This window comes from Myxocyprinus asiaticus, chromosome 8, assembly GCF_019703515.2.
Source record: "Myxocyprinus asiaticus isolate MX2 ecotype Aquarium Trade chromosome 8, UBuf_Myxa_2, whole genome shotgun sequence".
Classification (NCBI taxonomy): Eukaryota; Metazoa; Chordata; class Actinopteri; order Cypriniformes; family Catostomidae; genus Myxocyprinus; species Myxocyprinus asiaticus.
Window position 1 is genome coordinate 3,700,269 of NC_059351.1, and position 24,219 is coordinate 3,724,487.

The 24,219-nt window shown below is 38.6% G+C and overlaps 1 protein-coding gene across 1 annotated transcript; it reads left to right on the forward strand.

Annotated features, from left to right (window-relative positions):
• The first annotated feature begins 5,605 nt into the window (after positions 1–5,605).
• Positions 5,606–23,990, forward strand: LOC127444547 (neuronal acetylcholine receptor subunit alpha-3). The gene is made up of 6 exons (XM_051703967.1): positions 5,606–5,832; positions 15,862–16,001; positions 17,535–17,579; positions 18,495–18,604; positions 18,752–19,811; positions 22,057–23,990. The coding sequence occupies exons 1-6, from the start codon at positions 5,775–5,777 to the stop codon at positions 22,180–22,182; spliced, it is 1,539 nt and encodes a 512-aa protein (XP_051559927.1). The 5' UTR covers positions 5,606–5,774; the 3' UTR covers positions 22,183–23,990.
• Positions 23,991–24,219: the final 229 nt, after the last annotated feature.

Below are 24,219 nucleotides of genomic sequence, written 5' to 3' on the forward strand. Positions count from 1 at the left end.
AAACCTTTTATGGTGATTTTCCATTCTCCAGTTGCCCATGGCAAAAAGAGATAAAGAGAAGCAGAAAAAGCAGGAGAGAGAGACAGGAATTCACTTTCCCACTCTGTCACAGCCAGTAAAAGTCATGGTGGCCATTGCGCATCCTGTAAGCTGGTTATGGGCTGGCGAGACTTCAGGCCATAGACTCTGAGTCACTATATTATGTAGCTGCAAGATTGTATTTGTCTGTGTGTGTGTGTGTACTGTAATGTTTGGTGGACTCCATTGGTTTGAGTGATTTGTTGTTTAAAATAGTTTAGGTCTTCAGGTCTTGAGGTGGTAATAGGTCTAAACTCTAAACAAGTGCCTGTGAGCAATTGAAACTAATGGGATTTAAGGACAAACTACTGTAAATATGATTTCAAATTAATTAGACTTGTGCATTCCAACATTCTATTGAGTGGACTAACAGTATCTTGTGATGCTATCAAGGAAGCCCGTTTAATAGACAGCTAGGAACAATTAAGTTTCAAGACAGGTCCTTAGTCAGGATAGATGCCAATTTTAATTTAACATTAATGAAAAAGACTGTGAGGGATAAACATAAAGTCTGTTCAACTGGTTGCACTGTTTTATACCTTGATGTTGATTGTAAAGTCTTTCCAAAAAAAAAAAAAAAAACAAAACATTTCCAGTGAACAAAAGCTCCAGAATACTTGACAGCCAGTGACTGGTTACAGTTTGTTCTAAGTCATACAAAATATCATTATTTTTATCAAGAGCTAGAGCAGTTGGATTTGTGGATCTGTCTGAAGTTGATGGTTTTCTACCCCACACCAGGTCAGCGGTATACCCATAATGGATGAGCATGATTTCAGATTTGCGCCCAGTGCTGGCAAAGAATAAAAGCACTCAGGTATCATCATCTAGGTTGTGTAGATATGTGGGGTGAATAATTTACATGGCCATAAAAGTCCTAATGGGGAATATAGCTTTATTTTTTCTATTTTTAATATGCGCAGGAAGATGGCAGTCCTGTTCCAAAGAGAGAAAAAAAGCTTTTAAAAGACTGTTTGGGACATGGCGTTGTGGGAGGAGAGAGATCAGGAAAGCAGACACTCAGATATTTGAGAGAGAGGAGGAGAGAGAGAAAGAGAGAGAGAGAGAGAAAAGAGTGAGACATTAATGGATCTGTGTGTCACTATGTCTTACTTTTAGGAAGGCATGAATTAAAGATAGAGAAAAGTGGAAATAAGGAGAGCGAGAAATCATGGCGTGATACTAGTGTTGTATTGCTGATTCATCACTCATGACCTGTTTGCTCTGTACACTCCTGAATCCTAACGGAACAGGATCAGATTTGGATGGTCACTCCTTTATGAGTAGGCTACTTGGACAAAACAGGCTAAAGTATCACGGAATTATTTTGGACTGTTCTGTTAAACATTTTCAAAGTTACGTTTACATTTTTCTCACAATATACATAAATATTTAATATTAACAACTCAACTGCAGAATTAACTTTAATGAATAAATGAATTAACAAAATATGATGATTTTCAAGTTTTTTTAGCTCCATCTATTGAATTGTCATCAAAGACAGAAAACTGAATGGTATTGACAGCTAACCATATTTCGCATATCACACATATATTAAACGCAGTACACATTTTGTTTAATGGTCTTGCGGGCTAGGACCTATTTAAAATAAAGGAAATTATCTAAAAATCCCAAACAATTTCTTTACAACTGGTGTGATGGAGTTGACTTTTGTTGTTGACATAGAAATGTGACATAATCACAGAAAATCTAAGGACATTTGTTAACATAAACCTCATACAGAACCTGCATAATAGTCACAGCAAGTTATTGTGGCAGTCTGGCAGATGAGTTTAATTCTGGAAAGTCATATTTATGTTATGCTGACAGCCTGCAGGAACCATGCATGCTCAAGTAAGCAATTGGTTTTCATGCAGATTTGAAACCAGCTCCATAAACTCTGAACAGAGAAACCAAGTGATCTCAAATCAACATACAAAAGTCAGCTTTTACTCTACTTATTGATGTGTCAGTAGAAAACGACAGGCACCATTTCTGTTATTGCATTTACTCTTTAGTGGCACAAGGCCTCTAGGAAGGTCTGTCCAGCCAAAAAGCACAATGAAACAATCAAAACTAAAGGTCTGACCCTTTCTGATAAGCCATATGCTAGTTTTGTATAGTGAAATCTACAGTATGTTGTTATTAATTTGGATAATATTATTGGACAATGGCAAGAACTGTTAAAAAGTGTAATCTGAGCCACAATTATCACGTATATTCCTAAAGTGTATACTTCTACTGATCTAATCAACATCTGTTTTAAAAGATGATTTCCCTTTTTGACTCATTGACTCATCAAAAATGTTCTTTTCTTGAAGCACATTTATTGTCTTTTCTCTTTTTATGTCAATTGTTCAACATGTCAGTTTACATCCCACTGATGTCAGAGAGAAACTTGATTGACCAAAGACAACAAACCAATGCACCAAAATTTGCAAACATTTCCAGTGGTAATTTGGATCATTTCATGTAAATTTTTTGATAGGCACAAAGATGCTCACTCACTCTTAATGTTAAAGTAAATCGTAGATTCACTTAAAGAAAGTAAGTGTAATGGTATCATGCTGCCAGACACAGTCAATACAGTTTATATGTATACAGACACACAAACATCCCTTCAATAACAGGCTCCATCAACACTGCCATGACCACAAATCATTGATTTAACACCATAGTCAGCAGCTGCAATCCAGCCATAGCATGGTCTAATTCTCCTTTCTATCCAAAGTATAAAAAATACTGACCAATCTGGATGCATGCAAACAGTGATTCCTTACTACATGCATGCTCTCTTACATTAACCTAACCCTAACCCTAACCCTACATGCACATGCATGTTCTCTCACACACCGTTTCAGAACCATGGACAGGGGCAGAGATCCTTTGCTGTTGTTGTGTCTTAATTGTGTGAATGAGGAACTCAAATGTAAACATCTGGAGACAGATGATGTATTATATATTTGAGCAAATTATGATAGATTAGTAACTGTCAAATACAATGTATGTAGGAACTAACAGATAGACTATAGTTTTAAATTGGCATTTTATGACATAATAATATGATTTGAGCACATTTACTGAAGGCATGAAATTGTAGTTAGTTCATCATTATTAAATGTATTTAGCCTAGACTGAATCCCAATTGTTTTATTTCAATGAAATGACAAACCCCCCTCTGATTGGACTGAAATTGAATAAAGGTACAGAGCTCCAAATTGCTGCACCTGCTCCCCCTAGTGAAACTCTCTCTCTCTCTCTCTCTCTCTCTCTCTCTCTCTCTCTCTCTCTCTGTCTGTCAGTTTGTTTTTTCTTTGGATGCATTTGCATGTGGATGCATGTTTAATGGCCTCTTTGCACTCATGCACACGTGTGTTCAAACATCAGAATGTCAAAGTGCCTTTATCACCACAGCACACATTCACAGATAAACACAGCCGTTTGATGGGAAAACAATAATATCGTAACAACAGCTGCCGTGCCTCTGGCCTATGCATGTGTGTGTATGTTAACATGCGTGGATTCACACAGATGAAAGACCTCACTTTTCAACTCTCTGGGACGTGTTCGTGTTTGCTGTTTTTGCCTGTATAATTAAAGTGAGATTTAACCAGTCTCTGCTCTATCCTTTCATAAGAAATCTTTTTTATCACGTCTAAACCAATGCGTTTATAATTGAGGCTAAATGTAATCAATATCCCGGAGTCTTTTCCTGCGGCAGCTCTGCTAGTAATCTGCTGTAACTCTGAACTCTTTATCGACCTCTGTGCTTTCAAAACTTGCCACAAAAATGTATGCACCGCAGAAAGCCTGTTCAACGGGCAATTGAGGAAAAATAAACCTCTTACACAGAGGCCACAATTCTCACTCATTTTATGTGGTGCCTGCATCATTTTGGGGAGGCTAGTTTATGGTTATTAAAAGTAAAACCTATAAATATCCATAAGAGAATGTTCTTTTTAGGTTGTCACACAAAAACCTCCCAGCAACATTATGGGAATGTTACTTTATGGTAATAAATATAGAACCTAAAGACAACATTACTGGAACGCTAGGAATTGCACCCTCTTGAAAAACCAAAAAGGGTCCATACACTAATGTTAGGGAAATGTTTTGTGTTTGCTGGGCAGGGTGATTTGGCAACATGTTGTAGAGTAATCTTGTGAGAAATGCAAATAGGAAGATAATTTATCATAATATAATGGTCAGCCGTTCCATTTACCAGTTCATTCAGTAAAGTACAGTAAATGGTCACAAACACAGTGTTCATGTTAGGCAGTGTAATTAGGCTACGTATGAATTACTACCTATTTAATTATTTTCTGTAGCACCTTAATAATTAAATATTTTATTGTTATTATTATTATTATTATTATTATTATTGTAATTAATTATGTAATTTGTGTTACATAAAGTATGGATACTCTGGGTTCTGAAACGGAGTAGATTGGATCTAAGGAATATTCCGGGTTCAACACAAGTTCAGCTCAGTCGACTGCATTTTTGGCATAACACTGATTACCACAAAAATACATTTTGACTTGTGCCTCCTTTTATTTAAAAAAGGCAAAAACTGGGGTAACAGTAAGGCTCTTACAATGGAAGTGAATGTGGGTAGCTCAGCGAGGATTGACGCTGACTTCCACCCCTGGAGTCACGAGTTTGAATCCAGGGTGTGCTGAGTGACTCCAGCCAGGTCTCCTAAGCAACCAAATTGGCCCGGTTGCTAGGGAGGGTAGAGTCACATGTGGTAACCTCCTCGTGGCTCAATGGTGCATGTGGTAAGTTGTGCGTGGATCGCGGAGAGTAGCATGAGCCTCCACATGCTGTGAGTCTCCGCGGTGTCATGCACAACGAGCCACGTGATAAGATGCACGGATTGACGGTCTCAGAAGCGGAGGTGAGGTGAGTAACCACGCCAACAGGAGGACCTACTAAGTAGTGGGAATTGGGCATTCCAGACTGGGAGAAAAGGGGATAAATAAATAAATAAATAAAAAAACAACGGAAGTGAATGGGGCCAATTAGTAAACGTTAAAATACTCACTGTTTAAGAAGTAAAGCCACAAGATGTAAACAATATGCATGTTAACATGATTTTAGTGTGATAAAATCGCTTACTAGCCTTTTCTGTGTAGTTATTTCCAGTTTTACTACTTTGTTGCAATGACAATGTAATGGCATAAACCATAAAACCCTAAAACCAACGATTTAGTGATCAAATAATACACGAGTTTTAACACAAAAAAATGTTTTTAAGTGCTTTTACAAAAGTTATAAGCTTTATGTACATTTTTGCCTTTAAACCCTCCAAAAATTGGCCCCCATTCACCTCCATTGTAAGTGCTTCACTGTAACCTCGATTTTTTCTTTCAAGAAAAGAAATAAATTTTTGTGGCAATCAACATTATGCCACAAATGCTGTTGATTGCGCTTAATTCAAATATTCCTTTGGTTGAAGTAACTGTGCGTCTCACTAATGGCACTTGCTTGAAGACTCGCGTGGGAAAGCATGCACGCGCCCAGGGGGAGGGACGAAATCAACTCACACGCGCGTCTTCTGCACGCTGAAAAACACAACTCAGCCACATAACTGGGATCCACAAACAACTTCTTTACAAATTATTCCTTCTCGACTTTTTCACCAGTTTGTTGCTTTCTTGTAGGGAGACGAACTCCCTATCTTGCGACGCTCGATGAATTCTGCGGGGAGAGTCACTATGTTTTTTGTTTTTATTGTCCTGGTAACACAAGGTAAGTCTATTTTCTGGATGTTACTGTATTTACTATTTACTATTTTACTGTTTCCAACAACTTTATTAAATTATTTATTTATTAAATTAAATTATTACCTTATCCGCGTCTCTTGTGCCCCATGTCCTGTTGCGCTCGAGAAAGAAAAGTAGCCTAACAATAGGTATGTCATTTGGTTTTATAGCGATGTTAATTGCGATTTATGCACACGTGTAACATTTTTATTTAGTCATACCTATTCTCCAGCTGTTGTTGCGCGTGCTGCGCGGAGTTTCGGGCGCATATTCGTCTCGCTCGGGACTGGGGTATCCGATGGCTATTTTACGCAACCGCGATTGCAGAAATTTGATTAATCGCTCTCTAAAGCCTTTCATCGGCAGAAAAAAGCGGTAGGTGAGCCCAGTGGCGTAATTATAGTGAACTGCGTGTGGTAGGTTCAAATCCGTGCTTCATTTTTCACTTTAATAAACATTTAAAGTCTTCCCGACCAAAATGAACCTATCAGTTTTAGCGACACCGCTGTCAAGAGCATGATCGGTCGTGTTCACCAACTTTTCGTTTGATTAAGTCTCTGTTGTAACTCCCATCTCAGCTTCTTTGGTTAACATCTATCTAAATAAGAAACAAGAGGCTCACTCTTCGTCTCCCTCCCATCACATGCATCCCTGTCACTCAATAGTGAGTCACACACACAAGGGACGTCGATTCGGGGGGGATGGGAGGAGGTTACACCCCCAATAATCATAACAAGCAAATGCAACCCCCCCATTATTCATACCATGATCAATGTAAACATGTCCGATGTTCAAGCCAAATCTACGCCCTCGGATAAACTTAGAAACTCACACACTCACAGCACGTGGATTTTCTTCTGTTGTTCACATCGCTGAATACCTAATGCCGTTCTGAGCTCAGAGTTTTATAAAAGAGAAGATGTCTGGGGATGATGAACTTGTGTTCAACTCCAGCTGAATGTCATTCTCGCTGCAAGCATCCCCTCCATGCTGGAGTGATAACAAGGCCACTGAATGAAGTGAGGGGGAGAAATGGCAGAGAGAGAGAGAAAGAGACAGAGATAGAAGAGAAGATGTATGGAAAGACATGTATCAAGAAAGGCCTGAAAATGTCCCTCAGGAGATGGAAAGACTAGTTAGGATTGACATCAGTTCTCGTTGCTTGGAAGGGGTAACATTAAAATAAAGCAAGAATTGGTAATTGAGGGGGCTTGGGTAGCTCAGCAAGTGAAGACGCTGACTACCACCCCTGGAGTCGTGAGTTTGAATCCAGGGCATGCTGAGTGACTCCAGCCAGGACTCCTAAGCAACTAAATTGGCCCAGTTGCTAGGGAAGGTAGAGTCACATAGGCAACCTCCTCGTGGTTGCTATAATGTGTGCTTCTCGCTCTCGGTGGGGCGCGTGGTTAGTTGTGCGTGGATGCCGCAGAGAATAGCGTGAAGCCTCTACGCACGCTACATCTCTGCGGTAATGCGGTAATGCGCTCAACAAGCCACATGATAAGATGCTCAGATTGACAGTCTCAGACGCGGAGGCAACTGAGATTCGTCCTCCGCCACCCGGATTGGGTCACTACGCCACCACGAGGACTTAGAGCGCATTGGGGATTGGGCATTCCAAATTGGAATGAAAAAGGGAGAGAAAAAAAAAGAACTGGCAATTGAAAAACCCATATTGAATGACCACTATTCTGCTATTCCCAATATTGGAGGGGTTGTGTCCTCCGCAATGCCTATGGTGGTCATGACTTTAATCATATTACTCTTGAAGCATTTGTTTGTCAACGTTTTGTAGACAATAGATATTTATTGTAATATTCTCATAGAATGAACGTTACTGTACCTACATTATTGCAGATGGACATTTACAGGCCGATTTTTACTTTTCATCACAGTTTCCTGGTGAAATTAACTCTAGAGGCGCTACAACAACTGTGCATTTTATTAACTTTCACACAAATCACGACTTCAACAGCTGATTATATCATAAACAATACTTTTTTTGTACTATTACTCACTGCTTTGTTATGATGTTGAAACACATTTACTATAGCGCATCCTTTGAAAAATGCTTGTATTACAGACTCACCTACATTTACATGCTCATTCCATTGTGATTAGCTTTCGCAGTAGTTCACCTCAAAGAATGCTGGACTTTAGACTCTGAAGTACACAGTTCAAGACCTGTTAAGCACGCAAGCTGACACATGAGACAAGAGTGCGACACAAGATGACAGGCTTGCTTTTTGAAAATGTGCTTTTCATGTCGCATATTGTTTTAGGACACTATCGGTTTGGTTTAGGCGTTGGTTAAGGGTAAGAATGTCTGTTTTGTGTCTACCTCTCAATTGATTTTAGATCATTATTGGTTAGGTTTTGGTTAAAGTTTTAGGCTAGGGAGGTACGTTTTACTAATTAAAACTTCCATCTAATATTCACCTTAAAAACTTCATAAGATTACTACACCATTTCACATGCTTTTCGCTGGACATTGCACTGGGAAACTGCAGCCAAACGTGTTATAAGGGACCTAATTTCCTAATTTTGCCTCGGTCACATAATGTTCATGAGACCAGGTTGGTGTTATAAGGTAATGGTTGGGATTGATGCCATTTTCACGGAACGATAATCAGAAAATTTTCCCAATGATTATTGATCTACATCGCCATTTTCTCCAGATATAAATATTGCTACTCGTTCCACAAGAGTCTTTGTCTCTTCATACATATTTCTCAACACAACTTTGGTAAAGTTTAAACGGCTGGGTAACTTAAAATGGGTCGCACACCTTATGTGTCTAGCGAATGACATGGTACGTTCTAAAATTTGAAACTATTATTTTCTATGAAGGTACACACACCAGCACCGCTGCTCGCTATCTGTCGGTGTCACCCAGCATGTGCCCTCACATATTTTCCATTAAATTTGTCCCAAATCATTATCAATGGAGAAAGTGATAAATTGATGTCAAAGATGATTTAATATAGCCACATTTGGAAAATATATTATGTGTATGTACAGTATCTTTCATATCTACACAATGCATTTTCAGAGACAAGTATGCCTTTTTGTGGTTTGACTCGAATGAACCCTACTCAAGGCTACATAGAGAATAAATGTCGCAATTTGTAATCATCAGTTTGTGCAGTTGAACCGGTTTCATGCACTAACCTGCAAACTCATCAACATCACTTTGTCCATTCTTGAAAAAGTACAAAAACCTTTGTGACTTGAGTCACAAATTTGGACTGCCACCTGCACCGCATCGATGTGTCCTGTTTGTGATACCTGTGCCTTGTCCTGCCCATGACCGGCTTCAGTATTAAGTACAGTAAATGTTATATCACCCCCTTGTGGTCTCCCAAAGCTATTACACCAGACTACATTAAACGGAAGGCCAACTGACAGTGAATTGGAAAGCACACAAATTAGGCTTCTAATTTAGCTGTTGGATAATGTTAATATATCGATGCCTCAAAAATGTACAGAGAAAATAACATGCCTATCAATAATCGATGTATTGATATTTTGTGACATTCCTACGTAATATACATGTAATAAAAGCCTGTGGTGCTACTAATAAAAAAGACTATTCAGTGTTAGACTGAGCAAATTTACAGATCTCTAGGGAGGAACTTTGGATTGCACTTTTATCCACTCTAGTGCTCTTTTTTTTATATCTTCACATCTGTGTTTTGGAGCTTCAGAGAGAAATCAATGAGGTTCCAGCAGAGAGAGAGAGGTGGAGGGAGGTAAACCCATCTGCTTCAAAAGAGAGGGAGAAAGAAAGAAAACACATAAACAAAAGAAAAGCGCAAAAAGATTGTTTTCACCTTTAGAATGAGTGGAAAGACTTTTCAAAGTGTTGTCCTTTCTATTTTCCTTTTCGGTCTTTCTCATTCCAACTTTGCCACCTCTATTTTTTCTGGCTTCCTCAGGCTGACTTATATGGATGGTGTGAAGGGTCCTGGAGCTTAAAGACCCTGCAGTTGGCCAATTTAATATGTTCCAGTGTAATGCTCTAATTCATATATAGGGTGAATTGTGAAAAGATGAAATTAAGATGATTGCCCCAAGTGTCCCTTGAGACCATCAAAGGATTTCACTGCTTAAATGAGTAGTTCACCCAAAAATGAAAATTCTTGCCCTCATGTCATCCCAGATACATTTGACTTTCTTTCTACTGCTGAACACAAACAAAGATTTTTAGAAGAATATCTCAGCTCTGTAGGTCCTTACAATGTAAGTCAACAGGGTCTAAAACTTTGAAGTTTAAAATGCACATAAAGGCTGCATAAAAGTAATCCATTCAACTCCAGTGGTTTAATCCATTCCTCCAGAAGCGATATGATGAGAAACAGACACATAATTAAGTCCTTTTTTTCCCTATAAATCTCCACTTTCAAACAGCCCTCTTAACTGCTCTTGTGTCTTAAGAGTTCTTCTTCTTTTGTTTTTTGGCGATTCTCATTCTTCATGCATATCACCCCCTACTGGAGAGGGAGGAGAATTTATTGTAATAAAGGACATAAATATTGATCTGTTTCTCACCCCCACCCATCATATCACTTCTCAAGACATGGATTTAAACACTGGAGTCATACAGATTTTCATTATTTTGTTTGTGATTTTTATGCTGCCTTTATGTGCTTTTTGAGCTTCAAAGTTTTGGACCCTATAGACTTGCATTGAATGGACCTACAGGGTTGAGATATTCTTCTAAAAATCTTCATTTTTGCTCAGCAGAAGAAAGAAAGTCATACACATCTGGGATGGCACGAGGGTGAGTAAATGATGAGATTATTTTCATTTTTGGGTGAACTATCCCTTTAAAGAATTGATGGCAGTGCCGTAAATGTAATGTTTTCCTGGTGGCTTAGTGTTGGATTTAGATTTAGTCACAAACACACGTGGACACGCATGTCCTCTGTACTCTTTGTTCCAGATAGAAGCCACACAGAAGGGCAGAATCACAGAACACACACACACACACACACACACATGCACGGACAGTGACGCATGTCCTGAAATACCTCACACACACACACACACACACACACACACACACACACACACACACACACACACACGTTGGTGCAGCTATCCTTATGAGGACTCTCCATGGACATAACGATTTTTATACTGTACAAACTATACATTCTATCCCCTAACCCTAACCCTACCCCTAAACCTAACCCTCACAAAAAACTTTCTGCATTTTTACATTGTCAATAAAACATCGTTTAGTATGTTTTTTTAAGCAATTTGTATTATGGGGACACTAGAAATGTCCTCATAAACCACATTTATAGCATAATACCCTTGTAATTACCAGTTTGCAACCTAAAAAAAAGTCCTCGTAAACCACTTAAACCTGCCCACACACACACACACACACACACACACACACACACACGCACACACACGTGGGGAACAGGCATGTGTGCACTGCTGCAGGCTGAAGTTTCTGGGCAACAAGAACAACTCACCTGTCTGATTCTATCTGTAATGCTTTTCCTTCACTGACAGAGAAACACACTTAGTGTCCCACTCTAGTGTTTCACGCTTTTGCATGCTCTCTCTCTCTCTCTCTCTCTCTCTCTCTCTCTCTCTCTCATTACTTGTGAGAGATAAAGGCGCACAGTATGTTTTCAGCAGCAGTGACTTACATATGGCTTTATATGATCACTGATGTCTCTTAAGTCCTTCCATCTGATTGAACCCTCTTTGTTATCCCTGCCGCCTCATCACTGCACACCTTCCTCCATCAAACACATTTCTAGAAGCATTGCGTAAGAGGCAAAAAAGGTAGATTTGTTTACCTTCCATGTGCCTTGCGAGTTTCATCACTTCATGTGCTTAATTAATACAAATTTACTGTAAAAAAGAAGACACTAATGTATAAATTCTCTGTCAGAGAATGAAGAGTACACACACTGAGTACACTCTCCCACACAAAATCTAATAGTTATTTATTTATATTTGTCAGAAAGAAGAAAAAATTCAGTAAAGAGGGAGTAAATTCCATGGTGACTCAGACCTGTGTCTTTTTTTGGATGTAATTGCAATTTTAATGGGCTTCAGTGCTGAATCCATTGGACCAAGTCAAATGTGTGGGGCTTAACTCTTATGAACTGTGATTTTAACGTAGGAGCCGCAGCTATTTTTGATCAAACCCTCCGTTTTAGCCTCCATCATCATAGTGGCAACTGATGGCTCTCCTTGCAGTTATGCTAATGAATATAATCTCTGCACCATTCTTACATTTTATATTAATTGGGCTCTGAAATGGAACTATAAAATTGTTGTAATTAAAATGGCACCCATGTAATTAACTGTGTTAATACAACATTCTGGTATGGTTGATTGTCAAGTATTTATCAAGAATTTAAGAAAACTGACTTGTTTTCCTAGTTGAGTGCTTGAGGGAGCATTTGTGTTTTCATCTACTGTATGTATTCATAGTGTTCCTCACGTGGCATTCTGAACATTCCTTAAAAAAAAGATTCTGAAAAAGAAAAAAAAAATGTTTCTCGTCTGGGACATTCTGAATTTTCCCACCAGGGCCTGCTTAAGAGTTCAACTTTAAGAGCCTGTATGGTCCGTGTAGACACTGTGCCACTTTAATTTAAAAGGGTTATCTTAAGCTTGATGGGGTTCAGAAAACTAAATCTAAACTTCAATGCTATGCTTTGTATCTTATGTATTTCAATGAGGGTGAAGTCCATTTAATTAATGGATGCAGTGCCTTGCAATCCTTGGCTAACCCTATTAACAAAAGAGGCCATTGGAGAGTTTAAGTAATTATAAGAAGAAATTAAAACAATAGGCATACACATGAGACTGGAACACTGAACACTGAGTGTGTGCGTGCGTGTGTTTGGGTGTTTCAAGTTCATTGTAGCTGACTGAAGTTACTTTACAGTATGTAAGGCCAGAGACTATTTAGCAGAGACGGGCCACTTCTATTAAAATGAATGGGAGAAATTGGAACGCTCAACAAAGAAGCTCTCGTGCACAACGGTCAATGGATATAGAAAGGAAGTCCCGCCTTACAGGTAAAAAAGCCAATCACCTTTTAGATACAGGCTTCGCCTGTGAATCAACTCGCTAACTTGCATGTGCATTAGCTATACGAGCCAGGATAATTGCGTGTTTTAGCGTAATATGAGGTAAAGAAGCACAATTTATGATTCCAGTTTTATCAAATTATATTGCTGATTGGAAATATGTTCTTTGATCATAATCTTGACCAACCGTTTTTGAGATTTAGGTCTTTCCCCATTCAAGTAGACTGGAAATAGCCTCCCAAGGTCGTTCCAAAGATGGCCAACAGTGAACTGACTTGCTAAACAGACTTTAGTTAGGCTCACTACATTCCACCCAGGTTTGATAACCGCAAGGAAGGGGTTTACAAAATGTAAAAATTGATTATTTTAGACCATTGACTAATAATTTTTTTGTGTGAGAGATTTCTATATTAGCTATTTTGGTAACACTTTACAATAAGGTTCTTTTTGTTAACATTAGATATTGCATATCATAAACTAACAATTAACACTTTTTACAGCATTTATTAATCTTGGTTAATGTTAATTTATCAAAATACTATTGTTCATTGTTTGTTTGTGTTAGTTCATATTGCAATAACTAATGCTATTGCACAGTATATAACTACTAATGTAAAAAATGTATTAGTATATGTAGAAAATAACCAAGTTTAAAGGTGCTGTAAGCGATTTTAACGTTCTGAAGCTTTCACGCGTCTGAGACGTTGAATTAGCCACGCCTCCTTATTCCGAAACCCCGCCCTCCAAAGATAATTTTGAGACCAAAACTGAGCAAAAGAGCAGAATTGTTTGTTCCTTTGTCTGTCAAATTCAACAGTGGCACAATAGCGCCCTCAACTGACAAACATTATGAATCAAAGCCTCAATGATCCACTTCAAATACAACACTATGAGAACAAGCTAAATGATTGTGAAAAGCGTCAGTGTCTGTGGACACATTTTTGTTTGCTGTTTACAAAGTCTACAGCTGTCACAGAGACCGTGAGATATCTCAGGGCACTTATTTCATTAATATCTTTAAGGGAGTAGGAACATTTTTTGCATACTTTTCCATGAAAAAATTGCTTAGAGCACCTTTAATAAATACTCTAAATGTATTGTTCATTGTCAGTTTATGTTAAATATTGTTTTAACTAAAGTTCATGAATACACTCTTATTGTAAAGCGTTACTGTTATTTTATTTTTTTAGCTGATACATAGTGTAATGTGACTATACTATATATAGAGTGAATTACAGTCGAAAGTGATCATCCCTATGCCCTACTTAGTTTGAATGACAGAGCTCTTGATGTGGGCACTCTGAAGGGAGTAAAGCATTACTGTGTGAATGAACCCTTCTCTAACAGTATTGTGGGAGTGCCCTTTGTGAAAAAATAAATAATTGTTTTATTACTTTTGGTTGGAACGACCCTTCGAGTGGCAAACCCTTCACGCAGTGCCCTTCAAGTGTGCAAAAATGCCTTTTGGGAAATGCCCGTAAGACTATTTCTTTAATCCCGGTATGATACAATTCAGTATCATAAGACTACATATTTTTCACATGAAAGCACTGTATAAAATGTACACCAACTAATGAAAATTCTCAAAAATCAACAACCCATTCCGAACCCAAATGTTGGTCCGAACCCATTTATTTTCTTTTTTCCATGGAACACAAAAGAAGATTTTCTGCAGAATATCCAAGCTGTGGTGATTTATACTGTCCAGCTCGAAAAAAGACAAAAAGCACCATACTGTAAAAACCATCACACTTTGTGTGATGAACAGACAGAATTGTAAGTTCTTCATTTAAAATCTTTCCTTCCACTTTTGTGCATTTAAACATGTTGCCTCAAGGAGTGCCGCTTCATCCAAACATGATCAGTTCTCGCACTCTTGTGACCGGATCACAATGTGTCGTGTTTCAATGTTTTGAATTGAATGCAAGCGCAAATTACTTTTGAGAGCTACAGGAGATGGAAAGATTTCAAGCGTATTACAACTTAAATTTTCCCCACCCAAACCTAACATAAGATTTGAAATTTGTATGGACACATTTTTTGGTGCCTTTTTGGAGCTTGACAGCATAAATCACTATACACTGACATTCACCCTCTGTGTTCAGTAGAAGTAAGAAAGTCATCGGGTTTGGAACAACATGAGACTTAGTAAATGATGGCAGAACAATAATTTTTGGGTGAACTAAAAATATTCCTTTAAATGAAATTATAACTCCTGGTGGTGAACTAGTACTAGTTATTGAGATTTTCTTGGAATTACAAGATTGCCACTGTTTTATGGCATGCACCTATACAGAAATATTGTAATGCCTCTTTTAGACCTTCTATAGCAGATTGTAGCCATTCACCTGTTCTTGACTTCTCCCATGTTCTGAAGTGACTTAATGTTCATCTGTGACGTAGCTAGCTGCATCAGAGTGCATTATTTTAAAGCGGTTCCATTTTCCACTTGGTTACACCTGGTCTCTTTGGTAATAGTTGATGATGACCTCTGACATCTAGAGCTATGTTTGGTGCACTTAGAGTGTCTGGCGGGACCTTGACTCTGAACCTGAGGAACGTGCTAAAAGCAAGAGAATACATCCTCAAAAACAAAACAAAATCACACACTCAAAATACTACCCAACACCATATTTTTAGTTTTTATCTTTACGTAGATGGCATAACATTAATTATATTGATATAAGATATGGTGGCTATTAGACCTAAATCGAAAAAACAACTAAGATAAAGATTACCAGTATTGCTTATACTCAGCATATTACATTCTCAAATATGCTTGGACATGCCTCTTTCTCTACCCAGTTCTTACTTGGCCATCCACTGTATTATGAATGAAGTCTATCCCTGGGTCCCTCCCAGTGCACTGCATACTAAAGTGGATTTCTATGCTAAGCATATTCCTGTGTGTGTCTCTCTGTCTTTGTATGGGCATGTTTGTGCAGATTGTTTCTCATCTAAGGGAGAAGACAGGCTGTTTCGTCGTTTATTCAGGAGGTATAATCAGTTCATTCGGCCAGTGGAAAATGTGTCTGACCCTGTCACCGTGGAGTTTGAGGTCTCCATCTCACAGCTTGTTAAAGTGGTAAGAAAAACCTTCTAGTGTCCGCTGTCTCAAAAACACATGACTTTATTTTGTGCTGAAATTGTGTTTGAACAGAACTCTGACCCAGTAAAAAAAGGTTTCTAGGCCTCAATTAAGTTCAATATGTATTTAAAGGGAAAGTTCACCAACAAATTAAAATTCTCTCATAATTTACTCACCCTCATGCCATCCCAGATGTGTATGAATTTCTTGCTTCTGCAGAACACAAATGAAGATATTTAGTAGAATATTTCAGCTCTGCAGGTCCATACAATGCAAGTGAATGGTGATCAGAAATCTGAATCTCCAAAAATGACATAAAGGCAGCATAAAAGTAATCCATAAGACTGTAGAGGTTTAATCCATGTCTTCAGAAGCTATATGATAGGTGTGGGTGAGAAACTGATCAATATTTAAGTCCTTTTTTTATTATAAATCTCCACTTTTACTTTCTCACTCTTCTTTTGTTTATTTTTGGCGATTCACATTCTTCGTGCATATCGCCACCTATTGGTCAGAGCTGGTGAAAGGTGGAGATTTATATTCCTTAGATTTATATTCCTTTTATGATTTTATTTACTTTAAAAAAATGAAAAATAAAACTCATTCTGTGCTGTTTATAGCTGTTGTGAGGACTTTTGTTTCATTTACTGTGGTCAGAGAGAACAAATGAGTTAAAAGCCTTTGCGCCCCAGACTCTGCACTTTCCCCGGAGTCATACAAACCAGCACTCCAGGATTAAATTTCCACTTCAGCAGGGAGAGCGACCAAGATTATCAGCACATTTTTATTCTTGCTTCACAGAGACAGACACCTGAGAGATTAACAAGCCGTAACCCACCACTCTAGAGAACAGAATCCTGGATTATAGATTATGCTCAGTCTCACAGGATTAAGGAAAATTTGCCTGACGAGCATTTTTAGCTGAGGTTTTCCTGTGAATGTGCATGTGTTTTTTAAAGAGCTACAGTATTATCATTTTATACAGCTGTTACAGGTTACTGTGATGAATAGCATTTGTTATGTACATGTAGCCCATAGGTATTCTTAAATTTATGAATCTACATCAGTGGTTCTTAACTTGTGGGTTGTGACCCAAAAATGGGTCACAGGTCTATTCTGATAGCAGACAGCAGGGAAATACAATGCTAAATGCAAATAGTAAAATGCATCTCACCATATAATAATATATGTTGCACAGTTAGGATAGCAAAATAAATGGGACTTCTTCTATTTTTTGTTGTTGACATCAAAGGGTGTACGTTTAATCAAACATTATTCCTATTCAGACTGTCATGTTAATCATTTTGCCTATTGTTGGTTGGAACCACTGATTATAGTTCTGGAATTCCCGTTGTAGTACTCTAAAGCACAAACTCCAAAACAAAAGCCAGATCTCTCTCTCTCTCCCTTTAGACAAGAACTGTTTTATTGTTAGACCATGTTCCATTCTGAATAATAGAGGATGTCTGTCTTTTTCTCTGATTGTCTCTGTCTCTGTCCTTGTCTCTGTTCATCTTTTCCCCTCTACAGGATGAAGTCAATCAAATCATGGAGACCAATCTATGGCTAAGACATGTAAGTGATGTCTGTGTGCCACATGAGGGCCTTATGCATGCATTTTTGTGTGTGCGTGTCATCTTAAGCATCTCAGCGTCTTTATGTCTTACTGAGCCACTGTCGATAAGAAAACATGTGTATAGCATACTGTATACAGTACAAACAGCAGGATGGGGTTAAGAGATGAAAAAGGGATGGGAGAACATAGATGTACACATAAAAATGTACAATGGCGTTAGCAGAAACATGAGTATATTGTGTAGCATTGTTACTAAAAGTGTGTTGATTTAGCAGGATTGAGTCTTGAAATATTTGTGGATTTGGGTGCATGGGTTTTGCAGAATCTTAAGACGTGTGCGCTGGTGTAACACCCTGCAGTATTTTACAATCAATCTGTGCATTGCCTGATAGCAGAATGCTTGATATCTCTGAACACTGAGACACCAGCAGTCTTAATAACATATCTCTAAACAGACAACAAATGTCAACAAACCAAGATGTGCACATACATAGAAACCCACACAAACATAAAGCTCCTATATTGCTTTATGACTTCACTCAGTACACATTTGTAGACAAACTCTATAAACAACAAGTCTGATGATTTCTAATTTTATTGTAGCGCCTGTAGTCAAGTTGGACTGCGGGTAGTTTTTAACACTAAAATATGGCACACAAAAGTGGTGCAACTGTTTAGTGAATTCACTTCTTAGACATTTGATTAGTACATTAATAAAGGTAAAATAATCTTTCTGTTTTGTTCATATTGCAACTTAAATTAAACAAAGGTAATGCATGTGCGCTAACCAATAGGTCACAGCTCATGTTGTTGAGGAGCATATTCATTACGAATAATTGTATTTATATTAAAAGGTTTGAAATTTTATATTATGATGATATGAGCTGATGTCCTTTTTGTGATTGTTTTCATAGATATGGAATGACTACAAGCTCAGGTGGTCACCAGCAGAGTTTGATGGAATTGAGTTCATCAGAGTCCCATCAAATAAAATCTGGAGGCCAGACATTGTACTTTACAACAAGTGAGTCAAGTCTTCCAACTAGTATGAATTACAGTTTATCGTAATTTTAGGGATATTTTCAGATACACAGGTTTTATTTTGGAGTGAATAGTCTGAGAAAAAGTTGTATTAAAGGTCATAACATTCAAGTATGCTTTTTTGACACAGTGCTGTTGGGGACTTCTTGGTGGAGGATAAAACCAAAGCTCTTTTGAAATATGATGGAACCATAACTTGGGTCCCTCCCGCAATCTTCAAATCCTCCTGTCCTATGGACATAACTTACTTTCCCTTTGACTATCAGAACTGCTCTATGAAGTTTGGTTCCTGGACCTACGACAAGGCCAAGATTGACCTGGTTCTTATCGGCTCAAAGGTCAACCTGAAAGACTTCTGGGAGAGTGGAGAATGGGAGATCATTGATGCGCCTGGTTATAAACATGACATCAAGTACAACTGCTGTGAGGAGATTTACCCAGACATAACCTACAGTTTCTACATACGCCGACTGCCCCTCTTCTACACCATCAACTTAATCATCCCCTGCCTCCTCATCTCCTTCCTGACTGTACTTGTCTTCTACCTTCCATCAGACTGTGGTGAGAAAGTGACATTGTGCATTTCTGTACTCCTCTCTCTTACCGTGTTCCTCCTTGTAATTACGGAAACCATCCCATCGACCTCACTTGTGATCCCTCTGATTGGCGAGTACCTTCTCTTCACCATGATTTTCGTCACCCTTTCCATCGTCATCACTGTCTTTGTATTGAATGTGCACTATCGCACTCCTATGACCCACACCATGCCCAGCTGGGTCCGTACTGTCTTCCTCCGGGCTTTACCTCGTATCATGCTTATGCGTCGTCCTCTTGACCTGTCAGAGTCTTCTGGAAAAGGAGGACTAGAGAGTGGGGGCTCGTCTGGGAGTGGAGCAGGAAGAGGAGGGGAGGGAAAGAAGATAAAAAATAGTGGATCACAGCAGGGAGCAATGAACTCTTTGGAGTTTGGAGAGGGAAAGGCAGCACTGGAGGGAAAGAAAGGGGGATGCCCATGTCACCCGATGAAAGAAGCACCCGAGGGAGATTGTGGGAAAGCCAGCCGTCAGTTAAGTCCGCAGGCAATCAACACGGTTGTGGCTTTCTCGGTTGTGTCACCAGAGATCAAACAGGCCATTGAGAGTGTGAAGTACATTGCTGAGAACATGAGGAGCCGCAACAAAGCCAAAGAGGTAAAGAGTTTCCATTCAGATGGTCCACTTGTTACAACATACAATAATGGTAATAATGGTAAATTATGCTCTCATGTACACACACTGAAAACATTACCTATTCATGGCTGAAAGGCCACTGACGTAAAGCAACATGACCTGCCCCGTATACCCCTTAGTTCCCCTTTGAGCATTTCACCACTTAAATACAGGACTATAGGTGTCGGGTAGGGGATGTGCCAGCTAATGCGGGACAGTTGGCAACCCTACATACTATGTCAGTGGCCTTTCAGACATAAATAGAGGTGTTGTTAGTATGTGTAATATTTTCCATAGTCACCAGCGATATTTCCATAGTCACTATGATGAACCTCACCTCCTGCTAAAAACTGTATATCTGCATGGTTATAGGTTCACTAACACCATACCTGCCAACACTCTGATTTTACTGGGTTTCTCACGTTTTTCCACCCCTCCTCCCGCTGTACTCCCGATTTACAATTTCTCCTGATAAACTCGCGATTTTCCGCATCCACACTTGAATACATACGGGATTGTCCCGTATTTAAATCGGAAATGATGCATCCAGTAAGATTGTCAGATGGTGTCACGGCGAAATCGTTCCATATCGTTAAATTAACATTGATATAAGTTGGACATTTTTTATATGGTGGGTAAGGGGTTGCTGAAAAGTCCACACATTGTGCTAAAACTGGATTTTTTTATTGAAAAACAGAAGGTTCAATATAAATGTTCAATAAGATTTACAAAATTACACAGATCCAACAATGTATTGATACACTCACTGAGTCATAAAGACAAGAAGAAAAATAAATAAGAAAGGATATAAACTTTTTATTATTAATAACTCAGAAATCATTTATTGCTAAAACTATGAAGGATGTGGTAAGGGACCATCTGAATACATGGCCAATTTCTTGGTATTATTCATCTTCAGTGTAGTATTAGTGACCGGTACTGCCGCTCCCTATATGCACATTATGCAGTCTGCATAGGGGGGCACCATCTTACCTAGAGGGGCACCAGAAACTCCACTGGCTGCCATTACTTGAACATACGAACCATGACCACCCCCCACCCCCAAATAAAATCTCCCTATGTTTCACAATCCGATGTTGGCAGGTATGCTAACACACACATTCACTTGCATCATTGTTCCATTCACTTGTATGACATCACTTTGATATGTCTGCCTTGTATGACATCTTCAGATTTGATCTGTCATCATAAAAAAGAACTTCATCAATCTTTGGTGGAATTTACCTCATTAGTGCCTGACAGGCTTACATTAAGATGCTCTAAATCTATCCCCTGCAACCCTACTCTTACAAGCATGTAAAGCTGATCAGCCTGTCAGGCACAAAGTGGGGACCTTCCTCCAAAATGCACGCTCATCCCTGTAGCTCCTGGAATACCACAATCCACTATGTTCATTGTTCACTGAAAGGAGTTACAGATGGACAGTTCCTTTTTTGCCATTTCTATGTATATGGACAGTAGAGCAGTGACAGCAAATGGTGGAAGAGGGGGAAGTGGGTTTGGCAAATGACTCAAACCAGATTAATTTATGTTGCCTGCATGAGCACCATGGCACAACAGGTTAGAGCATGTGTGTTGACTGCCGGGCCACAGCTGTGACAAGATGGACAGTTCTGACAGAAATGTGTTAAACCTGAACTCAAAAACCTTAGATTCCAAATTTATGCCAAGCTTTGCTTGTATGCTGTCCTTGCAAACACAGATTATGCTTCACAGACTAACATCTAGCACAAGTGTATACAACTTAGCTGCACTCTGTGGAAACATTTACTGAGTGTCTCACTGACAATAAATGCTTTAGATCCTTCAGCTGAAACATCATGCTTTGATATGGAAAGTTTCAACACTTCATACTTCATCTTCACACAGTGGCTCAGAACCTCAATGAATCCCATTAGCATTGTAATGCACCCAAGCCTAAATAAATGGAGGAAACTTTTTTGTATAGCTCTGCTTACATTAGCGCAATCTAATTTAGATTATCCCAATGTAGTGTGTGCAAAGCATTGTGGAAGGACTGTAGGCCTGCTTTTCTCTTCGTATCTTTATCATTTTTTCCTCCATTTACCTTGCTTTCATGTGTTCTAATTTTCTTTCTTTCTCTCTTTTCCTTTCTTGTTACTTCTAACCTCTCTTTTCTTTCATTTATTAACCTTTCCTCTCTCCTCTTTTTTTCTCTGTTTATTGTGTGCCCTTTCTCTCTTAGGTGGAGGATGATTGGAAGTATGTTGCCATGGTGATTGACCGCATCTTCCTGTGGGTCTTTGTGCTGGTGTGTGTGCTGGGAACATTGGGGCTCTTCCTGCAACCTCTCATTGGCTTCCTCTCATAACTGACAATGGAACACATATGCCAGACTAATGTTTGAAGCAATTAAAAGCACTAAATATCTGTTTCAGAAATGATCAGAGTCACTGACATGCTTTCGTATTTAATTAGCATCACATGTGTTCTGTCTCTACAGCAAAACTCCACAACTATATTCTGGTGTCCTTACGCAGCAAATAGCTAATCAGGTGTTCTGTTTCTCTCTCCGTCAACTAATCAATTGGAGACTACTCTTTGCCTTTTTAACAATCAGGGACTCTGATTGAAAATTGACCATTGCTGAACTTTCTAATCACCATCATGCTTAAAGCACTGATATGCCAATTTCACTGACTCCATAAGAGTAATTATCAGACTGATCTGTGTTCTGTTACCACAGCTCGACTATTTGATCCCATTTGATTAGACTCATATGATACATGCCATTTTATACCAAACAAAATGGTCATCTTCTCTCAACCAACAACTAACAGTCAACAATTACTCAGGAAAGCCTGCAACAGACAGTGATGGTGTTTTCCTTACCAGAGTAGAGGATATCCAGCTTATGCACAGAGACAAAAATGTGTTGAATAGGTCAGTTCACTAAACTCTCACACCTTGTTTTTCTTACCCACTTGGTTTTCCTTGTGGAACTTGAGGGATTTGTCATATAATATCTCAACCTGATCTCACGAAAATTCGTACATATTTTACGAGTTGGCTATTTTGTATGATTTTGTACGATTTCGTTCGTATGAATTCGTACAATTCATCACGTGCAAATGCCCGGATGTGTTATGTGGAAGCAAGCGCAAGTTCAGCGCACGAGGTGTCAAGGACATACGTATTAATATTATGCTCTTACCCAAACCCCTTATCTAAACCTAACCAATCAGTAGAGTGTGTAAACATGACAGGAAGCTGTTATGTGTGACAGAAGCAAGTAATTGTCACGTATTAAATGAAAACAATGTCCAGCGATGTCATTGGTTGTAGTGATGGTCGTACGTATTCATACGAGTGCAGTCGTACGATATCATACGAATTAACCAAATTTAGAACAGATCCTTACAATTTCACTGAGAGAGTGTGTTGAATATCCAATGTTTCTCAACTTCCACAATCAACCTCACCTTATCCATATTTGCTGTTTAATATACATATGGAGTGATATTTTGGCCAATGAGTTTTTGGTGTGGGCGGTGATTCCTGGAATAAGAGAAACCAAGTGACTGGCAAAAAGTATTTTCACTCGTCACTAGTCACTGTTGTGGCTGGTTAACGAAACTGGATTAACAAGGAAAATATTTAATATAAAGAGCTTTTATTGCTTGCTGCTTTGTCACATCATGCCTGGTATAGGACACGTGAGGGGATAAATAGTCAGCTTAATTAACATGGGTATAAAATTAGTCTAGAATGTGGGTAATCTATAAATAACTTTAAATTGTAACATGGTTGTATTCCAGAACAAAAATGACTAATCAAGTCCCAATTTTGCCAAATAATTTCTGTTTAAAATGAGTTAAATTAATCTGTTTTTTGTTTTGTTTTTCAGTGTGTCTCATCTTTCTGGGACTGCATGGGAAGATTTTACTTTTTAATGCAGATGTATTGACCATGATGTTTGAGTCTAAATCCTTAGCTGTTCTGTGCGGGCTATTAAAATGACTGCTTTCCCTCCTTCCCTCCCTCTCACTCTCCTGCTCTCTATCTCTCTTTCTCTCACTCCATCAAATACATAAGCCGCTCTTTAATATTAGCATTTTTTTTTCCACTTCCACTTGTCAGCTTCTGACATTTTTGAAAAATCTTTTATATATTTATTTATTTTACAGATGTCTCTTCAATAAAAATAAGTACTTTTTTGTTGATCACTCTGTCTTACTGCCTGTGTGTTGAACTTATCAAGTATTGACTGTGTTTATGTGGTGTAAATCTGGAAGAAGCAAATGCTTATCTTGGCTTGACTGCTCTAGCAGGGGTTTAAAATGCCACTGGTTTTATGGTTGGTTTGAGTGGTAGTAGGCCTTTTAGTAGTAGCTTTTGATAATCATTT

Bases quoted from the DNA above. Each gene is read 5' to 3' on its own strand.
- LOC127444547 (XM_051703967.1), top strand. From the start codon at position 5,775: ATGAATTCTGCGGGGAGAGTCACTATGTTTTTTGTTTTTATTGTCCTG. The intron at 18,605-18,751 runs GTGAGTCAAGTC...TTTTTGACACAG, and splicing joins GACATTGTACTTTACAACAA to TGCTGTTGGGGACTTCTTGG. The intron at 19,812-22,056 runs GTAAAGAGTTTC...TTTCTCTCTTAG, and splicing joins GCCGCAACAAAGCCAAAGAG to GTGGAGGATGATTGGAAGTA.